The sequence below is a fragment of the Mesoplodon mirus genome, assembly GCF_964341445.2.
Source record: "Mesoplodon mirus genome assembly, chromosome: 12".
NCBI classification, from domain to species: domain Eukaryota; kingdom Metazoa; phylum Chordata; class Mammalia; order Artiodactyla; family Ziphiidae; genus Mesoplodon; species Mesoplodon mirus.
This window is the reverse complement of record NC_138988.1, coordinates 710,075-731,375: the sequence shown is the minus strand read 5'-3', so window position 1 is coordinate 731,375 and position 21,301 is coordinate 710,075. Positions and strand designations below refer to the sequence as shown.

The window sequence follows — 21,301 nt, the reverse complement described above, 5'->3', positions numbered from 1 at the left end:
GTCCACTCTCGGGGCCTCAGTTTCCCCTCGGTGGGACTGGGGCAGGGAGCAGGACCGGCAGGCAGCAGAGGGAGGCTGCGCTGGACTCACGCCTTCCCCCAGCCTCACAGGGTAGCTGGCTACCGTGGGACAAGACGGTGCCTGGCCAGCTGCCCGCCAGCCCACCAGCCATCAAGAGGGCCCCTCCCAGCCTCTGGAGTCCGGCCTGCAGCTGGGTGACAGGCTCTAGGGCCCCGCAGGAAGGTCTCCAAGTGTTTCGCCTGCAGCCAAACCCCACGGGGGCTCTTGCTGCAGTGGGGCAGGCCACGCCAGGCCCCACCAGGCACAGCCCACCAGCGCACACCCACGGGGGTCCACGGTCCCTCTCCTCTGATCCCGCAGTCCTGGGGCAGCAGCAGCGAGCTGTGAGCTGGGTGAGGCCCCACCCCCAGGAAGGCAGAGTGACCTTCACCCAGGGCGCAGGCAGGATCTGACACCAGGGCCAGGACGGGGGGCACAGGGGCTGGCCCGGAGGGTGGCAGGGGCCCGAGCTGGGCTGCCACCACCCCAGTGGCCCCCAAGCCCTGTGAGCAGAACTCCGCAGCACCCAGCCCGGGGGGCCCTCGTTCAGCACAGTCTCCACTGCCCAAAGCCCTGGCTTCAGGCTTATTTCACAGATGGGAAAGCTGAGACTGGGGGCAGGGCCCTTCCCAGAGGCCACAGAGCCAGCCGGCGGTGGGACATGATTCCCAGGGCACCCAGCATAGCATGGACAGGAGACACCCCACCGGGCACGCTCTGGGAGCAGGCAAGGCTCTGGCTGGCCCCGGGCCCAGGCCCCACCCCCGGGCGCACGCCGGCTGGGGAGCTGTGTCAGCATCGGCCTCCGCACGGCTGTTATTTCATGCACCAGGCCCTGCCCCTGCGCTGATCCTCGGGGCTCCCAGGCACCCCCACCCCGCTGTGCCCCAGAAACTTCCTCCACAGCAGGCCGGCCCTCCCCTGGCCTGGTCCCCACCCACCCACCAGGCCGCAGCGGAGCCGTGGGGGGCTGCTGCCCCAGGAAGCCCACCCCTGCCCAGCTCAGCACCGGCTCCGCTCAGCCCAGCACCTGCCGGCGGGGACGGAGACCTGGAAGCACGGGACCGGCCCCGTCCCAGGGGCCCACGGAGGGGCCCAGGAGCTGACCTCCACTCCAGAGCACCCCAACACTGGCGCCCCGGCAGGGGCGGGGGCCCCCCTTGCCCTGCCATCTCCCTGCAGGGCAGAGTGCTGTCTCGGCAGACACCGGAGCCGGGAGGGGAGGGGGCCCCACAGGCCTGCCCCGCCCCCGCCGCCCACACCCGTGGGGAGCAAGGCCAGCAGCTCTGGCGTCACCAGGCCCCCACGCCCAGCCAGGGCCTCGGGCTGGACGTGGAAGCAGCCCACAGGGAGCGCGAGGGGACAGAGGCGGGCGCTCAGGCCCGGCCCCATGAGCCCCTGGAGGTCACCGGGCCTGGCACGGGGGAGTCCCCGCCCCCTGTCCACCGGCACACAGAGCGAGGCAGCTCGTGCTCTGCCGGCCCAGGCTGACCTTGCGGATGCGGCCACTGCGCGTGCCCACGAACACCACGGTGCGGCCCCGGTAGTCGTAGGCGGCCACGGCGGTCAGGCCGTCGTCCTTGTCCACGAAAAGGGGTGTCCCCTCGATGGTGACCGTGCCGCCCAGCGGCTGGTTGAAGTCCTGCCCGCAGAAGTCGTCGTCGATCTGGAGGGGCTGCGGGAGCGGGGGAGGGTCGGGGGTGAGGCCAGGCACCTTGAGCCCTGGGGGGCGGCATGGCCAGCACCGGCTGGCTCCCCTCACCAGGCTGGGACAGGGGCTCAGGGGCCGCTCTCCAGGGCCTGCACAGGCCACACGTGGGGCAGCGGCCTGGGGGCAGCCTGTACAGACCTGGGTGGGTGGGGGGGGGGTCAGGGATTCCTGGACCCACTTGACAGATGGGGAAACTGAGGCCCTGGAAGCCGCTCGAGGCCCAGGAGCAGGTGCCGGGGGTGGGCACCTTTCACACCCACCAGGCACAGGCCCTGCATCCACTGCTGAGGGGGGAGCAGGCAAGACGCAGCCTTGGGTGTGGGCAGGGAGGGGCCAGGCCTGCTGCACAGTGAGGCCGCACAGGCGGTGGCCAGGGACTGGTGGGGCACTAGGACAGCTTATTCAAGACAGGACACAGCGTTACACCAAAAATGCAAAGGGAGGGGCCGGCTGAGAGGAGATGGCTACGGTCAGAGAGGAAACAATCGATAGCGTGAGGTTCCGGAGAAGGGCCTGGGAGGGCAGGGCGGACGCCGGGGGCAGGGGGAGGGGGTCTGGGCGGCTCCCCTGCAGCAGGCTGGGGGTCTGAGGTTTGCAGTGCACGAGGTCACCAATGCAGAAGGAGCACGGGAGGCGGGGTCAGGGCTGGGCCGGGGGAAGAGGGGCCAGTGAAGTTGCGGGGGGCAGTGGGGACCATGCCCAGGCAGGGGGGACCAGCCATGGCACAGAGCATGCAGAGCACACAGCGATCTTGGCAAGCGCTGGCACCCCGAGCCTCGGTCTCTCCACCTGTACAATGGAAACCAAACACCTTCTTCGAGAGGCCAAGGGGAGGATGGGCGATGCATCAGCCTTGTGCACCTGAGGCCGAGGTCTGGAGGGCAGCCCTGCTACGATGGGGCCCCGCCACACACAGCAACAGATGTGAGAAAGAAGGGCCAACCCCCCCTGCTCTGAAGACAAACCAGGACGGAAATGGGAAAACTGAGGCCAGAGCAGGGCCGGGCTTTCCCTAGGCCACCAGCACGTCCCGGGCAGCAGCATCAGAGGGTCCAAGGCCTGGCACTGGAGGTCCTCTACCCAGTGACCCTGAACAAGTCCCTTACCCTCTCTGAGCCTGGGATCTTACTCAGAGAAACAATGAGCCCTACTGCCTGGGGGTGTGCAAGAGACACTCCCCAAAAAGCAGCTGGCCCCTAGAGGACCCAGTCAGGGCCTAGAGATGGGACTGCCGGCTACTGAGCACCCAGCCCCCGGGCATTCAGGCCGCTCCCAGGTCAAGTGCACGGCCAGGTGCCCAGGGCAAGAGTCAGAAGAGCCTATCAACAGGACCCAGAAGGAAGACAGTGTCTGGTGTCCACCTGACCCTGGTCTGGCCCCAGCTCGCCCCTTACTGGCCGGGTACCCTGGGCAAGTCACCCCACCCCTGGGCAACCTTGTCTCTGAAATGGAGACAAGATGGGGCCCGCAAGCACCCAGAACAGCACCAGGCGCGTGGTCAGAGGAGCTCCGTCCAATGGCCGCGGGGGCTCGTGGACTCGTGGACACGGTCACGTCACCCCGCCTTCTAATGGGCAGGACAGCCGCAGCCCAGGTGCAGCCCCGACCCTGGGAGACGGGCCAAGAGCGGCCCCCCGCGCAGGCTGAGCGCCACGCACCGAGCGGTCGGTGCCTCGCTCTGGGATGGCGGGCTGCTCACCGAGTTGATGCAGCCCAGCTCCTTGTTGAGCAGCCAGGGCAGCGACAGCTTGCCCTCGCCGCGGTAGCAGGACTGGATGCGCTCCTTGATCTTTTCCTTGATGGCCCTGAGGGTGAACAGGCACAGCACCGACTCCCGGGGCGGCTTCACGCGGTTCTTCTGGCCCTGGGCAAACACGGTGAACAGCACATCCTCGTCCTCGGCCAGGCCCAGCTGGCGGGCCAGGGCGCGGCCAGGCCGGCTCAGGTAGGCGTCCTGCACCAGGCGGTACTCCACGCCCGCCTGCTCGCAGCCGATGGGGAACTCGACGTAGGAGTAGAACTTGGGGTCGTCCACGCACAGCCGCACGATCTTGGACGTGAAGAAGTGCTCGCCGGCAGCGTCGGGCGAGGTCAGCTGCGTGTCCAGCTGCAGGGTGAGGTAGTAGACGAAGTGTTCGCTGCGGAAGCTGTAGACGTAGTAGATGTCGAAGGCCGGGAACTTGGACAGCGTGTCCGAGGGGATCTTCAGCTGCGAGGACACGAACTCGTCCTGGTACACAAAGCCGAACATCTCGGCGTCCTCCTCGTCGGCCATGAGGCGGCGGCTGGACAGCGTGGGGAAGTACTCGGACTTGCCGTCGATGGGCGTGCCCACGAAGAGCTTGGCCTGCGCCTGCCCAGGAGCCCCGGCGATCAGCACGCCCGCCATGCTGCCCGCCTCGCGCACACCCGACAGGTAGTGCTCCTTGCGGTGGTGCGGCTCGCCCAGCTTGAAGAGGTCGTCCAGCCGCAGGAACTGGCAGATGCCCTGCGAGGCGCTGCCGCAGGCCAGCAGGCGGTTGGCGGCCTGGTCCAGCAGCAGCAGCTTATTGACGTTGTCGGTGCTGCCCAAGCCGTGCGGGCAGGACTGCACGCTGGGCGGAGGGTAGCACTTCTCATTGTCCTCCACGGGGCCCGTCACGTGCGCCCGCAGCAGCGTCAGGTTCCCCGACAGCTTGTAGATGCGGTTCACGGCGCCCACGTACACCTCGCCCGTCTGCTCGTGGACCACCAGGTGGGTGAGGGCCCAGTCACTGGCCGTGAAGGTGCGGAAAGGGGGCTGTGGACCCCCGCCCGCCCGGGGCGCGGCCCCCAGCAGCAGCAGCAAAAGCAGCAAAAGCAGTGGCGGCGGCAGCGCCCGTGGGCTCAGGTGTGGCAGAAGCATGACGGGCTGCGGCCTCGGGCTGCGGCGCTCAGGTCCTGCAGGGATGCGCATCACGGGGCCGGGAGCCTCAGCCCTGTGGGGAGAACGGGGGCAAAGTGTGTGAGCGCCAGCAACCCTCACATGCCCACACGCACTCGTGCCGTCACCGAGCTCCAGGTGCCCGTCCTCCCCTGGGACGTCCCACTTCTGGAGCGTGACCTAACCTTCCAGGAAAAGCCCAAGGTGCAGGAAGCGCACCTCCCCGCCTGGAAGCCTGCAAGCAGCTAAACCAAGCCTAGGACCTGCGGGCAGCACGGGCCACACACGCTCCATCGCTGCCTGGGCCACCGTGGCCGGGTGGAGGCGAAAAATGAACCCAGAACAAGAAGGCGGGTGACAAGGGTTCAGGGTCTAGATCGGGAGGCCCACCGACACCCAAACCTGGAGGCCATCACCCCCTGACTCAAGCCTCCCCACGTCTTAGGGAGCAAGACCCCCAGCTCCAAGCTCCCAAGGTGGGCGACCACCTCTCTGCCCGAGGCCCTGGGCAGTCCTACTCTCAGGGAGACAAGGACGCTCGGGCGGGGCCGGCAGAAGGCGGGCCAGTCACAGTGACCCCAGGGCCGCTCCGTGCTGACCCTGGCCCAGCCCCCAGCCTTGCACCTCCCACCCATCATCCCCACCCCCAGCCCACCGGTGCCCCCGCCCCGTGCGTGAGGCCCCCGAATCCTGCCCTGGCCCCACTTCCTCTGGGAAAGTCTCAGCTCCCCGCAGCCTGGAAGTTGGCAGTCGGGCACCAGGTTAAACCTAGACCCTGTTGCTCTGCAGCCACGTGACCCCAGTCGGGGTCACTCCTCTTTGCCAGCCTCGGTCTCCCCATCCGTGCCATGGCAATGACAACAGCTCCTCTCCCAGATGAGGTGGGGGGGCCCTCTCAGGGCCAGCAGGGGTCCCGCCCTGGCTCTGCTGGTCACACCCCCAGACGTGCGTGCTGGGGCCTCACCCCACTCCTGGATGGAAACTGACCACAGCAACGCTGGGTCCCCACTGCAGGCAGGCATGGGCGCGTGTGGCACACACTCTCTGCCCCCAGACAACGCCTCTCGTTTTACAGGTGGGGAAGCCGAGGCCCAAAGGATAGGTGCCTTCTGCCAAGTCCAGGCTGGGAACTGGCCCCAGGGCCTGTGGGTCTCTGGGCCCCCACGTCTGCCCCTGCAGCACAGGGCTCCTCTGGCCTCCTGCCCCTCTCCCGGGTGCTCTTCCCTCCCTGCCCACAGCCCCCCCACCTGCTGGCCGAAGGCAGCAGCCGCTCCCTCTCAGCCACCCAGTTTAATTTGTGGCATGGCGCCTGCTAACCATTTCGTTACGTATTGTTCCCAGATGCGCTCCCCACCAGAGTGGCAGTTCCACGAAAGCAGGGCCTGGCTCTGTGGTTTCCCACTGAACCCCGGAGGCCGGCCCAGGACCCAGCACTTGTGAACGAAACAGTGAACGACCGGGTCCCGCAGAGCAGGACCCGCTCCCTCCCCGGGTTCTCACTCCCCACCCACCCGCTGCCACTGAAAACCCACACCTCCACTCAGGTGGTGGGGAGGGGGATGCTGAGGCTTAGGAAGTAAGGGCCTTTGGCCAGGACCCCGCAGTAAGGGGACAGGGCTGTGCTGCCTGCAGGGCCCCACCCCCCCACCACAGGCTGTCAGCTGCCTTCCTGCAGATCTCCGCCCAGACAACCCAGGAACTATGGCCGCCAGGGACCTTGCAGGCAGCCCCCCGCCCACAGCTCAGGAGCCCAGGGCAGACCTGGTGGCTCCTCGGGGTGGCGGTGGGGCCTGGGCTGACAGCCTGGGAACTCCAAAGAAAACACGAATCACTCACCGTTTATCAGTTCAAAGAACGCCTGCAATTACCAGAGGCTGGGCTCTCCCCTCCTCTGGGATAATTATACACGTGTTGACGCAACTACGGACCCTACTTTTTATATTAAACAGGAGAAACCCAGCTGAAAAAGCGCCATCCAAACTCCAGCCTGGCCGGGGCCCTGCCGCCCCTCCCCCAGCAGAGCTGCCCGAAAGGACCAGCCAGAGGCACGGGGCTGCAGCCAGGAAAGGGGGACCCAGGCCTGGGGCTGAGTCCTCGTGACCACCACCTCACAGGGGCCACTGAAGACTTCGGGTGACTTCCCCTACCCAAGAGGGACGGGCCCGCGGCTCGGATACACCCAAGGTCACCCAGCTAGTTCTGAGCACTCCTACAGAGACCTGGACTCCCACAGGCCTCGGGTCTGCCCAGGAGAAAATGCATTCATTCCATGCTGGGCTGGGGGAGGGGAGCACCAACAGATGCACGCTCCAGGCTGGGTGGGGGGGGAGCAGCACCAGCGCTGGGGTCTGGGGAGGCCCTTCCACCTGCTCCAGAAGGACCAGGCCCCAGAGCTGGCGGGGGAGGGGCATCCTGGGCACAGAGGAGCCAGAGCAAAGGCCGGGGTGGAACCTGCTGGACCACGCAGAAGGTAGTGAGAGTGACCGCAGCGCCCGGCACAGGAAGCGGGCTGGGCTTGGCCAATCGGAACCAGACCGCGAAGGAGAAGCGGCCTGGTGCTGGGTGTGCCGACTGGAGGTGAGCAGGGCAGGGAAAAGCCAGATGGGCCGGCACAGTGGCCTCCACTCCCGCACAGGACAGGCTCGGCTGCCCAGCAGAGCGTGGAGCGAGCGTCATCCCCTGCCCTCTCCCGGGCCCAGCGGCCACCACCACTCCTGGCCCTGAGAAACAAAGGCCCTCAGAGGCCTCTTCACGGAGGGGAGGCCCCCATCTTGCGCCCCCCCACCCCCACCCCACCAGATCTGGATTCTTCTGGGGCACGGACAGGTTGAGATGTGGGGGACGGAGAAGACACGGCCCTCCGACCCAAAGGTACCTTGTCAGCAACTGGGAACAAGAGCTGCCCCGTCACCCCACCTCCCCCAACAGAGGCCCCGGGAGGTGGTCCCCAGCCGCCTGCTCCCCCTCCAGGCCTGTCCTATGGGACCAGGATCCACAGGACCAGGATCCAGGGCCACTGGAGTCCTGCTCCTCAGAAAAAGTGCCTGCCCTCGGGCTTCCCTGAGGGTCCTCTCCTCCTGACGCCATACTCTAGACACAGGGACCTTCAGGGGTGCGGGGGAGCTTAAAACACACAAGCCACGACCAGGAGCCAGCAAAGGGCTGTCTGCTTTGTCCAGAGCCCTCATCCGCTCCCACCCCCAAGCACACACCTCAGCCACACCGGGGCGGGCCAGGCCTCGGCAGAGCCGTCTCCCCTGCCTGAAATGCCCTTCTGGGGCCTCCAGGGCCCCCTCCCAGGCCTGCTTGCTGCCCGGCCCTGAAGGGAATCACTGGCTTCCAAGTCCGCCTCTGGCACAGGACCGGGCAGGCTCTGGGCTGCCTGGCGTAGCACCTGGTCTCTCCTGCACACCCCAAACCAGGAAGGAGCCAGGGGACCTGCCTGGGGTGAGCTCCCAAGGACCCAGGGCCTCTCGAGGGCCAGAGGAGCAAAGGCTGAGCCCACCCCCGCGCAGACCCAGAGAACCGGCCTCAGCTGGGAAGAAGGTGGAGCAGCGCGGAGGGCCGCGCTACCGGAGCCCAGGCTCACGGGCACAGGCTCGGTCCACGTCCCCCAACACACACCCCTCTTTCTTTCAAGGGGCGTGGCCCCAGCACCCCACAGATGAGCCAGGGGCAGCTCCCGGCTCTAGGCAGCCACCGGAGCCCCTCTCGCCCTCTTGCCCCCTTCCCGGGATCCCCTAGGGTCTCGGAACGGGCGGGGGTCCCGGGAGCCGCAATCCCCTCCCCGAAGCCGCTCGATCGCGCCCCGTCGCCGCCAGCCCCGCCGCCCACCAGGCCCGGGGCTGCGCAGCAGACCTCGGAGCGGCCGCGGGAAGCGGCTGACCCTGGAGAGGCCCCGCGCGGGGCGGCGAGGAGGCCGGGCGCGCGGCTGGCGCACCGCCCCTCCCAGCCGGCGCGGGCCTGAGGGCCTGGGCGGACCGGCGCCCACTCCGGCCGCGCGGGCCTGCCGGCGCCGGAGATCCAGCGCACTCCGCCGGCCCGGTCCGGCCGCAGAGCCCTCCCGGCGGCGCCGCCGCGAACTTTCTCCCCGCCCGGCCCGGAGGAGGCGGCGCGGTCCCGCGAGCGCGGCGGGCAGGGTCCCATCCCGGCACGGCGGGGACGCGCGGGCTCGGCGCCGCGGGCGCGCCCGGACACGCGTGAACCGGGCCAGAGACGCAGGGACACGCGGGGCGCGGACACGCGGGGGCGCGGACACGCGCGCCGCCGACCCCCGCGCGACCCCCGCCCGCCCGCAACTCCGCGGAGGCCGCCCCGCGCCCGGACCCCCGCTCGAGGCCGCCCCGCGCCCAGACCACCGTGGGACCCCCGCCGGACCCCCGGCCGCCCCGCTGCGGGGAAAGTTGCACCCCTACTCACGGGCTGCCCCGGGGCGCGCCCGCCGCCGGCCATCGCCGCCCGCTGCCCGCGCCGCCGCCCGCCCCGCCCCGCCGCGGGGCCGCCGAAGCCTCGCAGGCCACCCAGGCCGAGGCCGCCGCGCCCGGGATCCACTGCGTGGCCGCCGCCGCTGCCCAGCATGAATGGGGCGCCAGCCGCGCGGATGCGGACCGGCCTCGCTCTCACCGCCCGCGGAGCGTCGCGCGCATGCGCCGCCCGGGCGGGCCGGGCCGGGGCGGGGCCTGCGCGGGGGCGGGGCCTGTGCGGGTCGGGGCTCTCAGCGGCCTCCAGGGGGCGCTCGATCCCCACCGACCGCCCTAGCCCATCGCTCGCTTCAAAGGGCAACGCCGCTGCCAGGAGCTGCCAGAACCTGGTCCCGATGCGGCCGACGGCGGTCACGGCTCGGGGTCCTCAGGGGGCGGCGGGGCGTGGGGCGCGCGGTCCGGGACGAGGCCGGCGGGCTGGGCGCGGGGCCGGGCGGCGAGGCGACGCGGGGCGGAGAGTGGGTCCGGGGGGCGCGGGTCCGAGCTCGCCCGGGCGGCTGGGCAGACGCGGTCCCCGTGGCCGCGCTCCCGCAGCGGTCCGCGCGCCCCGGAGCCGCCCGAAGGTGAGGCCACAGGGGCACCTGGCCGAGGGGAGGCGAGGCGGCCGGAGCCATAGAAACAACCAAAGGGCCGGGGGCCCGTGCGGGAGGACGAGCTGGGGCGCAGCGAGGGCCGCGGGGGTGGCCACGGGCCGGGGTGTCACCCCTTAGGAGAGAGACCCCTGTAGGCCCGGCTGAGCCCCCGCCCCTCCCCGCCTCACGCAGCCGCGTCCCGGTTTCTGAGCTGGTCGTTCTGCATTTCCTGTGGGTCCGGCATGGCTGGCTTGTCGGGACGTCGCGCTCGTCGCCCGCTGTGCTCATCTGGGGACGGGGGACGCGGCCGAGTGGCCGACGGGCAGGCGGGCCGTTCGCTCTGCTCTGCGGCGCCCCCCGAAGGTGCGCGGATCGCAGCGTGGCCGGTTAAGCACAGCAGTCCCACCGGTTCTCAGAGCCTCCGCCGGGCCCCCGCACCCGCCAGCTCCAGCCCCAGGAGTCTCTCTGAAGACGTCCCAGGTTACACCGCTTCCCTCCACCCCCGCTCCTGCTTCTCTCTCACCTGTGGTCCGCTCCCCAGAGGAGACCTGATTAGGTACCGCTCAGCACCACGCAGTACTGTCAATCCAGGTGGGCCCCGTAGAAGCACTCCAGACAGTAGAGCAGATTGTCTTCGTGACCCTGGGCCAGGGAAGGAGTTCTTCAACCCCAAGTCAAAAATAAAGGAGAATACGGGTCAATTTGTCTACCTTAATATTGGTTATTTTTGTTCATTAAAAGTTAGGAAAGGAAATATCAAGATAAGCCAGGACTTAAGAAAACACATCTGCAACACACGTACACTTGACAAAAGCTGCATATCCAGGATTTAGGAGAAATTCCCCAGAATCGACAAGGAAAGCCCACAGTCCAACAGGGACACAGGGCTGAGACCCCAGCATCGCAGTTTGTTGGAGCAAAGATGGCAAATTGCTGCTCCTAAAAACCTTGCACAGTGGGTCCCTGCCCCTGAGGAGGCCGGCCGGGTGCAGATGGAGGGGGGACCACAGCGGGGGCTCATGGGGGGTGGGGACTGCAGCTCAGGCGCCCCCCCATCCATCATCTCACAAGGAGGGAAATGAGTCAGCGGGCGCTGGGCTCTTCCTCCTTGGCTTTCCTGTGTGGGTTTCGCTTCTGTCACCCTTCAGGAGGGCAGGCAGTGTGTGGTGAGGCAGGGAAAACAATTCCTAGAACCAGAAACAGATCATGGGGGGGCGGGCCTTTCCAAACCTCCAGTGTTCCTGCCTCTGGAGCCATGCCAGGGCCGCTTCTGCGTTTCTGTGACTCAGAGCTTTGTGCAGAAGTAGACCTGGGGGGCCTCTCCCCTCCCCAAGGCAGAACCCCACCAATGATGGGGCAGGAGGAAGAGGCTCGGGGTAGCAGAGAGGGCCGGACACCTCAGCCCCTTGGGGGTGGCCACTGATTGCCAGCCACCGGACCGAAAGCCAGGGTGGCCCTGACTCCTGCCTGGCCTTCACCTCCACCTGTCACTTCCTGCCCCGAGGATGCGCCAGCTCCCGCCTGCCCCTCCCCATGCAGCTTTCCACGCAGACGGATGCAGAGGGATGCAGCTGGAGAGAGGACACAGGGTGGGACCCTCCCGTGGGACCCTCTCGGGTGGGACCCTCCCTGGGCAGACCCTCCAGGGGCTTGCTTCACACACGGAGCCCGCCACCCTGCACCTGTGGCGTGTGCACTCACGGACACATGCACATGGGCGAATGCATACCCGGGGCTGGCCCTGAGCGTGCAGAGCCCTGGGTCCCCGTGCCCCACCCTCTCCCACCCCGTGGGGTGGGTGCCACCAGCCTCAGCCCCCTGGCAGCCGCCGTGCACACGGGGCTGCTGCAGTCACTGCCGTGTTCTGGGAAGCCCACGCTGGCCGCTTTGGTGGAGATGGGAGCGGGGGTCTGTCGGGGGCCGGTGTCGAAGTGCGGCCGATGGAGGGGTGTGCACAGAGCGGTCCCCTAGAGCAGGATGTGGCTCAGCCCGGAGGCGCATCCCCACCCACCCCGCCCTCCCCAGCGGGCGCTGTGGTCCAGGAGACAAGCCTCACCTGGGCCCGAGCTCCCAGGGCCGCTCAGGTGAGCAGCAGGGAAGCGTGGTCATGGTGCCGCCACCTCATCTGTGGGCTCTGCAGGGCCCCCCCCAGCCTCTGCGCCCGGTGGCCTTTGCAGCTCCGGGTGCTGCTTTCCCAACAGGTCCAGAATATTCCCAGAATGGACCCTCATGAAGTGGGCTGGATCACAGGGCCCCCCTGAACCAGTCACCTTGGCTGGGGGTAGAACCTGACGGTGGGCTGGCTGGCACAGGGAGCTCTCCAGAGCCGGGGGTGGCCCCCCAGAGAAAGTCCAGGTGCAGGTGTTAAAACAAGTAGGCCCAAAGCAGGACAGGCAGGGTACCCAGGACCCCGTGGTGCCAGCGGACCACCACTGCCTACCTTCTCCCCCAGGTGCCCAGCGTTCTTGCTCCAAAGACACCTTCACGCCTCAGGCCTGTGCCCATGCTGTGCCCTTGACCAGGAGTGCCCCCACTGCAACCTTTCACCTCTCAAGGCCCAAGCTCCCGCCCCCACTCCTCCAGGAAGCCTCCCTGACTGCAGCTCCCTCCCCACCCACGAGCCCTCTTTGGGCTTTCTGCCCCACTCGGTACCAGCGGTGACCAGCCTGGGCTGAGAGTCCCGACCTTGGGGACAAAGCCAGGTCACCGTCAGCACTACACTGTGTAGAAGACAGTAGCAAAGCTCCTGCCCACCACTACATGGAGCCCTGGAGGGCTCAGCATCACCTTGTCCTGGGGCTGCAAACTGAGATGACTTCGGGGGCCAAGCAGGTGAGGGATGTAAACAGTGAGACAGGCTGGACCGAGGGGCTGGCTGGAGGGCACCTGCCCCGCGGGTAGTAGCATGGACGTGCTATCAGGCAGGGTGGAGGGAACAAGAGGCACCAGCGGGAAGAGCCCAGCCAGGGGTCTATAGTTGGCGCAGCGCACGCCACGCCCTGGAGGTCCAGAGTGGGTGCCTATCGCCTTGGGGCTCACAGTCACAGATGATGGTCCCAAGGATGGATGCCCTCTGCAGGGCCGTGGCCTCTGGAAAAGCCACCCCTCCACCCTTTGTGGGACACAGTGGCCCTTGCAACCCGCAGCCCCAGGAGTGAGAACCTGGGGACGGGGAAGCACCCCAGGCCTTCTCACTCTGCGAAACACCGTGGGCTGAAGCGGGAGGCTGGACTCCCACCCAAAGTAACGGGCAGCCCCCGTCTGCCCACCCACGCGGGGTCAGAGGAGGCCAGCTGCGAACCCCAGATGGAGATGCAGCCGAGGAGCTCGGCACATGGCCCCCACATGTGCGGGACCCCATCCAGAGTCACCATCAGAGCACGCACCACGGAGCCTGCCTGGGAGCAAGGGACCGACAGATGCCAGCACGCAGGTGACACAGAGGGAATGGCTGGCAGGAGTCCTCCCCCTAGGAAGCAACGGGGGAGAGGGTCGGAGAACCGGGGCTGCGCTGAAGCCGCCGCCACTCCCGCCGTCGGAGGTCTCAGCGCGGAAGACGGCGCACCTGGGACAGCTGCGATGTGGGCGCAGACGTGCAGACAGGGGAACAGGGAAAGGCTGCGCGCGGGACTGGGCCGCTCTCCCACGGAGCGGAGCCTACGGCCCACAGCTACCGCTGAGCATCAGACACGCGCTGACCTACGTGCCACCCTGCACGCGCTCCAGCCGCGGGAGGCAGCAAACAGCACAGATGAGAGGGCAGAGTCGACCCCAACGCTTCACAGTCCACCCTTCGAATATCTGAAACGACAGACTGGTGCTGCTGAACAGATTCGTGGCTTGGGGGGCGGGGAAGGTTGGTTCTGTATCTCCTTCGGGGTGACCGTTCCAGGAATCCACCTGTGACGAGGGACCCAGAGCTCACACACACCTGGTGTGGACGTGGGCGTCCTGGTTTCCACGTTGTACGACAGCCTCCTGAGATGTGAATGCTGGAGGCCAGGAGAGGGTATGGGGCCTCCGCACTATCTTCCCAACTTCCCGTGAAGCTATTACTGTAGATGATGCTGATTTCAGTCAGAAGGTAAGAGGACACCCCTGCTGCTGCTCTGACCCAGGCCCAGCTCTGCTGCCACCCCCCCCCCGTGGACGAGCAGGTTAGACAGCAGATGTCCCACCGGCAGAGACCCCGCAGGTGTCCTGGGCCTGCCCTGCCACCCCCACCCCCACCCCGGCCGCCCTCGTCTCCTGGTCTCCAGGCTCAGAGCTCGTGTCACCTCCTCAGGGACACTACCGGCTCCCTGTAGGCTGGCCCCACCCCCTCAGAGTCACGACAGCGCCAGCGCCCTGGTATTTCCATCATGGGGTTGGGTGGGGAGATCCCAGGAAGCCAGGGCCTCATCTCAGGGTGGGGACACAAGGTACCAGTCCGCGTATTCACTCTCTGCCGCACGACAGATCGCCCTGAATCCAGTAGCTTCAAACAGCACCGTGTACCGCCTCTGAGGGTCTCTGCGGGGACGTGGGGATGCAGCGGGGCAGGCCCGGCCCTCCAGTTGGCTGGACAGAGCCTCCCCAGCATTCAGGCCCAGACCCGCCTCCTGCCCCGTCCCACGTAACCCCTCGGTGGCTGCCTGCCCCGTGGGCACAGTCGGCCTCAGGGTGAGCACAGCAATGGAGAGGTAAGTTGGAATTTCTGGAGAGGCTTTGGAACCACCCACGGTCCCCTCGGTGTCACCCCTTCTGGGAAAACCCTCCCCTGGAGGACATCCCTGTGCCACTAGGGCTCCATCCAGAAGAGCACAGGCTTCGGGGGCAGAAACACGGGGTCCCAGCCCCCTCCCCGGGCTCCGCTCCCATCACGTGCCCACCCCTCAGTGAGTTTTCTGGGTCACGGGGCAGATAGCATCGCCCCCAGGGTCGCTGTGAGGACCAGAGAAACACAGGGCAGGGAGCTCTCCCGACAGCTCTTCCATCCCCAGCCCAGCCCGCCAGCCAGGGACGGGCTGTGACTGTCCCTTTTCACAGCGAGGAACCCGTGCCCAGGGGACACGCTGAGCCTGCTGGGCATCCCCTTCCTGCACCACCCCCCTGCTTTGTCACAGGGAATCTCTGTGATTTCCCTAACCTATCACGAGCTCTGCATGTGATGCTGTTCCTCTGTGCCCACGAGGTCACCCTGCTGACCTTGCCCGTGGCCCTGGGGCAGCCCCTCCTCTCCAGGGAAGCCTTCCTGAAGCAGCAGCCACCGCCTGGTCAGCAGCAGCCCTGCGCTCGTGGGCTCTGGAGCTCAGCGTGGACATCACCGTCTGTTTCTGGGCCTGGGTCTCCTCCACAGAGAGCCGTCACAGGGTCCCTGGCAGGGAGTGTGAGTAGACAGAACCAGCCCGTGTCTTCTGTGTCCTTGGTGGGGAGGGCAACAGTCAGCCACGCTGCTTCCCCGTCCTGGGCACAGGCCTTGCAAGGAGCAGGGGGCAGCAGAGAGGGGCAGGGGCTGGGCCCTGAACAATAAGCTGGCTCACTGGAAACCCCCTCCAGGGCGGGCAGGGCTGTTTTGGGACAAACACCAGAGGTGACATTCAAAATGTTTAACAGCTAGAGTGGACACCAGACATAGACAAAGGACAGGACAAGCCTTGATGAAAACCTAGCTTTGCTTCATCCAGCAACACATTCACTGACTTGCTTCTCTGAAAGGTCCAAGGAGGTCTGAGCTTCAGGCGTGGCTGGATCCACAGGCCCACACGTGTCATCGGGCATCTCTCTCTCAGCTCTGCCTTCCTCTGGTCCTCAGGTGTGCTCTCCCTACCTGTTGGCCAAGACAACCCCGGCAGCTCACTGGATCTACTGGAGTCGTGTGACTGAGCCCCCCTCCCCACTGCTCATTGTAACGTTAGGGTCAGGAGGGGGCAACCCCTCTGGTGGGACAGCTGCTCCAGAATCCTTTACCTTCCAAGAGGTCTAGGCTTTTGGGGTATTTTAACAATTAAAACAGGCCTTTTAATTATTAAAATATTATGCTCATGGTAAAAAAAAAATCCAAGTGGTGCACGAAAGGACCCCTAGTGAAAAGGTATGTCCCCCCGCTGGGCCCCCAGGTCACCTCCTGGGAGTGGAAATTGTCCCCAGTTTCCTGCATCCTGGCAGCAACCTGCACAAGGATATTCTTGCCTGTCTGCTGAAAGATGCACCTGTACACCTGCTCTGAACCACCTTTGCACATCTTCTTTTCTAACAGGGTTTGGAGGCTGTCCCACAAGGGCGGCCTCAGGACCCCTCCCTCTCCCGCTTGGAGGTCACACAAGTGGAAGCATCCAGTTCCGAGGCAGACACGCCAGGTGCCCCGTGAGTCACTCTGCTGTGTAACTCTGATAGGACAGCAGAGGTGGAGGATCCTGCTGGACTCCTGTAGGTCTCCAAGAGGCTCCGCCACTGGCCCTGCTGAGGGAGCGGAGCCCACCTGGCCACAGCCTGACGGCAGCCTTGTGGGACGCTGAGCAGGGGACCTGCTGGGCTGCACCCAGGCCCTGGCCACAGAGACGTGGCTGCGAGTTGCCAGGGTCAGGTGGGAAGTCCTCTCCGCCCGGCTTCTCTTGCTGACAAGATGCCTAAGGTGCGTCCAGGTAGTTCCGGGAGCTCCGGTTTGTGCTTCTCTGTTGCCAGCAGCGCTTCGTGGAAGAACGGACCTCAGTGTACCCATCGCTGGCCCTGGACATCTGGGTGGTTCCAACGCCGAGGCTGCCGCTGTGCCAACAACCCTACATTGCCTTCAAGGTGACATACGCACTCATCTCAGGGTGTCGACCCAGCAGAAGCACCCACAGCTGCGCTGTCTGGCCTCCAACTCCAGCCATTACATGGGTATTTCTCTGCAATTCCGTGATGAATCATAAGGCTGTGGAGCACTTTTTCATGTTTCCTGGGCTCCCCAAGAGGTTTCTGACATGACTGTGTCAGCTCTAGGGCGGTTTGTTGTCTGCCCATAACCCCCAAGCTGGACCTAGAGGGAAAGAGAAACTCTTTGTAAGGCGAGAGTCCCTGGGCCCTTCATGGAGCCCAAGGATGAAGGCGGAGAGCAGGGCTGAGGTGGAAGGAGAGTGGCTGGATCCTGACACCTGTGTCTAGGCTCCTTGATCCAGCTATGCCTGAAACCTCCTTCTGGACTTTTCTGTCACACAAGCCAGCACTCTTCTTGCTTGTCAAGTTGAGTAGGGGTTTGTCCCTCGTTCTGCAGGGTCCTGGCTCGTGCAGGGCAGGAGTTGGCGCCCGTCTGGGTCCACCCTGCCCGGACTCCTGCGCTCCAGGAGCCTGGAGTGTCATTCCAGGGTGACGTTCTGGGGGCCCACCAAGCCCTGGGGAGGAGGTGGGTTGCGGTGGGGAGCCTCCGAGTCCCAGGGCTCCGCCAGCCCTCCCTGCTGTGGTCTGCACCCTCCTCATGGCCGCGTGTGTTTTGAGGCTGAATAACCATGTAATTGGTTTATCCGTCCCATAGCCAAACCTCAGCAAATATGTTTTTCCTAATTAGTTGATGTTTATTTAACGGGAACAACCAGCCCATTAAATTTAATGAGGCAGGTTGTCAGGTACGAAGCAGAAGTGTCTTCCTTAAGCGCGACCCGGACTCAGCAGGGCTGGTTCCAGGGCCGGGGCCGCACGGAGCTCCTGGTCTGGGTGCAGGCAGCCCTCACTCCTGGCCCCCCAGCCCCACGTCTTCTCCACTGTGTGACACCCTCTAGCCTGGATTTCGTCCGCTCCGTCTTCCCAGCGACCTCCAGGCCCCCGGGGGAGGGTCTCCCGTCTGCTCAGCGCTGCACCTCCCGTGCCAGGGCCATGACTGCCAGAGTGGACGTTCGCTGCCCATGCTCGTCTGAGTAGCTTCAAGACCCCTCCTGCCCCCTCGGTTCCCCGGCCCCCCAACCCCGACATACCCTGGACCCCGCCTGGTCTCCCCACGTCCCTTCAGCAGGCTTCACACCCCCACTGCCCGCTTAGCAGGTGGGAAGCTCTTTGCTCAGGGAGATCCAGGCTCTGCTGAGGGGTCGCCCCTGGGCCCGACGGCCGGCGGGGCGGGGGGCGGTGGTATTAGAAAAACGTTCTGGTCAGTGTGGAACAACAGAAAATAGAGTTAACTATAAAAACCCTAACAAAACACACCATAATCCGAAACCCCAGAGGAAAGCGAGGAAACGTCTTGATGGGCACCCCTGGCCTTGCTCCTTATGTTTCCACGTGTGTACAGGTGGTGTTTCTTCCCCCAAACAACGGGCTCACGCGGCTTCCACGACTTAGTTTTGAAACGGACTCACGCCCCAGGCTGAATCGCCATTGTCAGTGGCCACAGAGCTGGTGGGCGGAGCATGTTTTATTTAACACGTCCTCTGCTGCTTGGCACTTGGTTATTTCCAGTGTGTTACCGATGTCACTGACACTATGATAAACCCAGTGGGGCCCAACTCCCCAGAGGAGCCCCCTCCGGCCACTGCCCAGGCCTCTCCCGAGGGCCTCACCAACTGACGTCCGAGGTCGGCTCTCCTGCTGCACCAAGGCTTGGGGCATGGACCAGGTGTCGACGTTGATTCCCAGCACCCGAGACATGGTGAGGATGGCAGGGTCAGCTCCTTGGGGCTCCCAGGCAGAGAGGAGCCTGCAGGACTTCCATGAGGGACTGACCTTGGGGTCGGCACTTGCCCATAAGGGAGGGAGGAGAGGGCGGAGGCGCAGCTGGGCTGCTCTGGGATGCGGCGCGGCAGCCCGGCCTCTGTGCCCGCTCGCCCAGGCAGTCGCTGGATGCAGCTCTGGCCCTCGAGTGTGACTCTGGCCAGGTGGCTCCTGAGCATAGCGACTTCCCAGAGGGAGCGGACTCGGGCCAAAGGCCGGATGCCGGCAGGTGGCCTGAGGGCTCTGGGTGCCGGGCCCTCCGTTCTCACACTTGCTGAGCACTGACCATGCCTGTCACACGACCCCAGGAGAAGTGCCTGTGAAGGCTGCAGGGCGGGAGGAGGGGGAGCCATGGGCAGCGGCCACGTCCCGTGTGGTTCCAGCTCCCTGAGCCAGCTTCCACTGGGTGACCTGCGCCCTCCCTTTGTCCCTCCAGCCCTGGGTGACAGGAGCTTCATGCTACTGCTAAGTTCTGGGTTATCACAGCATCCCATCCGAGGTTTCAGCTACTCCACCTCTTCTGGGGCCAACAGCCTGGACTCAACTCCTCTGTTTAAATAATCAGTGCTTTCTGGCTCCTGGTCGGACCCTGGATGTCACAGCCAACGTCATGACATTTAATCCCCAGCCACAGGGTAGGGTGGGTATAACTCCCCAACAGGCACACAGCCGGGGCCTAACTCCCCAAGAGGCACACAGCCGGGGCCTGGGCCCAGAATGCCTGCCGCGAGGTCCACACCCTCTGGACACAAGCCTCACCTGTGCCACACTCTCTCAGGCCCCACTTCCTGCCACGTATGGCCACATGCAGGGGCTGGAGCCGTGGGCCCACACGCAGGCACATCGTGCACAAAGGCCCACGCACGTGCACACAGAGCCCGCACCCTGAGCACACGCAACCCCCCACCAAAGTGACACTCGGACACACAGCCCTACGGCCACAGTAGGGGAGGGTGGTGCTCAGCCCACGGAAGCTTGGCTCTGGCGCCAGGGGAGTCCGGGGAACGAGCTGAGGTCCAGGAGGGAGCCAGGGGCATGAGCAGGTGGACAGCACAGCTGGCTGCCTGTGAGAGACACAGGCACAAGTGCACACGTCTGCTCACACACAGGGACCTACACACACACAGGCACAGGTGGCCAGGTGCAGACAAACCGGTGCACACGCAGGCACTCTGAGGCTGCCTCCTGGGTGGGAGAACAGGGTCTGAGACTAGGAAGCTGGACGCGGCCCTGGACACCACAGGCTTCTGACGGAGTTTCAGAAGGGCCTCGGCAGTTTCTGGCTGAAGGGTGGCTCTGATGTCACGTAGGGTCAATGAGCCGGTGACCTGGGACCCCACTGAGCCGACCTCGCAGAGGGCCCCTTGCTGGGAGCCCTGCCACCTACCGGGCTGCTGTGTGTTTCTGACTGTTCCCTGGTGTGCTGGGGAAGCTGACCAGGACCTCTTGGTGGGCATCTCCTTGGCCAACATGCAGCTGGGCTGACACGGCTGCGGGGGCAGCTTGCCCAGCCCCCCGGACACCGACAAGCCCCGCGGACCTCCAGGACCTCCAGCTCCACATGTGAGAACTGCGGGATGAGCCGGGGCTGCAAAGCCAGCATTAGGACCGCCGGCTCTCAGCTCCAGAGGGCCTGGGCTCCAGAGAACTGCGGCAGGAAATCAAGCTCACCAGCCGAGCATCCCCCTCCTGCTGCCCACACAGCGCTGGGCTGGCAGGTGCAGCCGTGCGGTCAGGACGCCTCAGCGGGGGTCCTGCCGAGGGTCAAGGACTGGCAGGTGGGCGCCGACCGAGCAGAGTTCAGCCCAGCCCAGCCGTCACCTGCCCTTCTCGGCCCGCATCCAGTGCTCAGTCTGCGGAATCACCAGCACCCAAGCCAAACATCCAGAAACCACCCGGTCCTCCCCTTGCCCAGTGAAGTCCAGTACTGCCAGTTCCAGCGCCTAAGGCTCAGCCTGGTCTGTCCCCGGACCCACCCCCGGACCCCCTGAGGGTCACTCATGCCCCCAGCTGTCTGCAAGGCTGTCCACTTGAGCCCACCTCCCCCCGAGGCCAGGGCGACACCCCTCAGAGGGACTGAGCTGTGCTGGTCCCTCAGGAGCACCTCCTCCCGGCCTGGCAGCCACCCCCAGCCCTGCGCCCCAGCTTTACTCTCTGCAAAAGCCCAGCTGTGCACAGTCTGTGCCCTGCGCCCAGCCCCCATCTGGGCTCCCACTCTTCCAGCCTCTGGCTGCCCAGGAGCCCTCCACCCGGCGCTGGACTCAAGCTCAGCCTGTCAGGAAGCTGGCCCGCTCCCCTGCTGCGTCCCGATGAGGAGCGGCTCCCCTCACGCACCTCCGCCTTCTCTGGGCACGGCTAGGCCCGCCCCCGCCTGCCCCACTGGCGCTGGCAGGTGCCCGTCCTCCAGCTTGACCTGGGGTTGCGCTCCGGGCACGGAGGCCGCAGCAGACCCGCCTGGCAGCCCAGACGGTACCGAGGACAAGGACGCCTGCTTTATTTGTCTGCGGACAGGGGCACACACGCCACTTCTGTAGCACGGGGGCATTGGAGGTGCCAGCAGGGGGGCCGGTGCCTGCGGTCTCTGGACTGTGGTCCCACAACAGGTCCCCTCTTCAGGCTCCAAGTCACTGCCAGGCCCGGAGGGGGCCTGCGTCAACCCTACAAAGGAGAACAGAGTTCAGGTCCACCAGGTGGGTGCGTGTCCCCCAGGGTCTGCTCCACGAGGGTCCGTTTCATGGAGAGGGTCCTACCCTGTGGGCCCCCAGGCCTGGACGCGGCCTCCTCACCTCCGTGCCCGGTGCCCACGCAGCACGTGCCCGTGGCCTCCTGCCGGCCTACCCCCTGCACCCTGTGCACACGGTCTTGGCCCGGAGACCCAGCTCTCCTTCGCCCCTTGAGGTCTCCCCTCTGTTCTCTT

At 66.0% G+C, this 21,301-nt stretch overlaps 2 protein-coding genes across 2 annotated transcripts in view; both read right to left on the bottom strand.

The window, feature by feature from the left end:
- PLXNA1 (plexin A1) overlaps positions 1–9,133 on the bottom strand; it is a 46,989-nt gene extending 37,856 nt beyond the window's left edge. The window contains exons 1-3 of the mRNA XM_082637185.1: positions 9,093–9,133; positions 3,471–4,728; positions 1,553–1,735 (exon numbers count right to left, since the gene is read on the bottom strand). Of these exons, the coding sequence (XP_082493311.1) occupies positions 1,553–1,735; positions 3,471–4,706 (1,419 nt within the window). The 5' untranslated portion in view covers positions 4,707–4,728; positions 9,093–9,133. The remainder of the gene's footprint in view (positions 1–1,552; positions 1,736–3,470; positions 4,729–9,092) is intronic.
- An 11,728-nt stretch (positions 9,134–20,861) lies between these two features.
- CHCHD6 (coiled-coil-helix-coiled-coil-helix domain containing 6) overlaps positions 20,862–21,301 on the bottom strand; it is a 128,146-nt gene continuing 127,706 nt past the window's right edge. Inside the window, exon 8 of the mRNA XM_082637208.1 lies at positions 20,862–21,042. Coding sequence (XP_082493334.1) covers positions 21,037–21,042 — 6 coding nt within the window. The 3' untranslated portion in view covers positions 20,862–21,036. The remainder of the gene's footprint in view (positions 21,043–21,301) is intronic.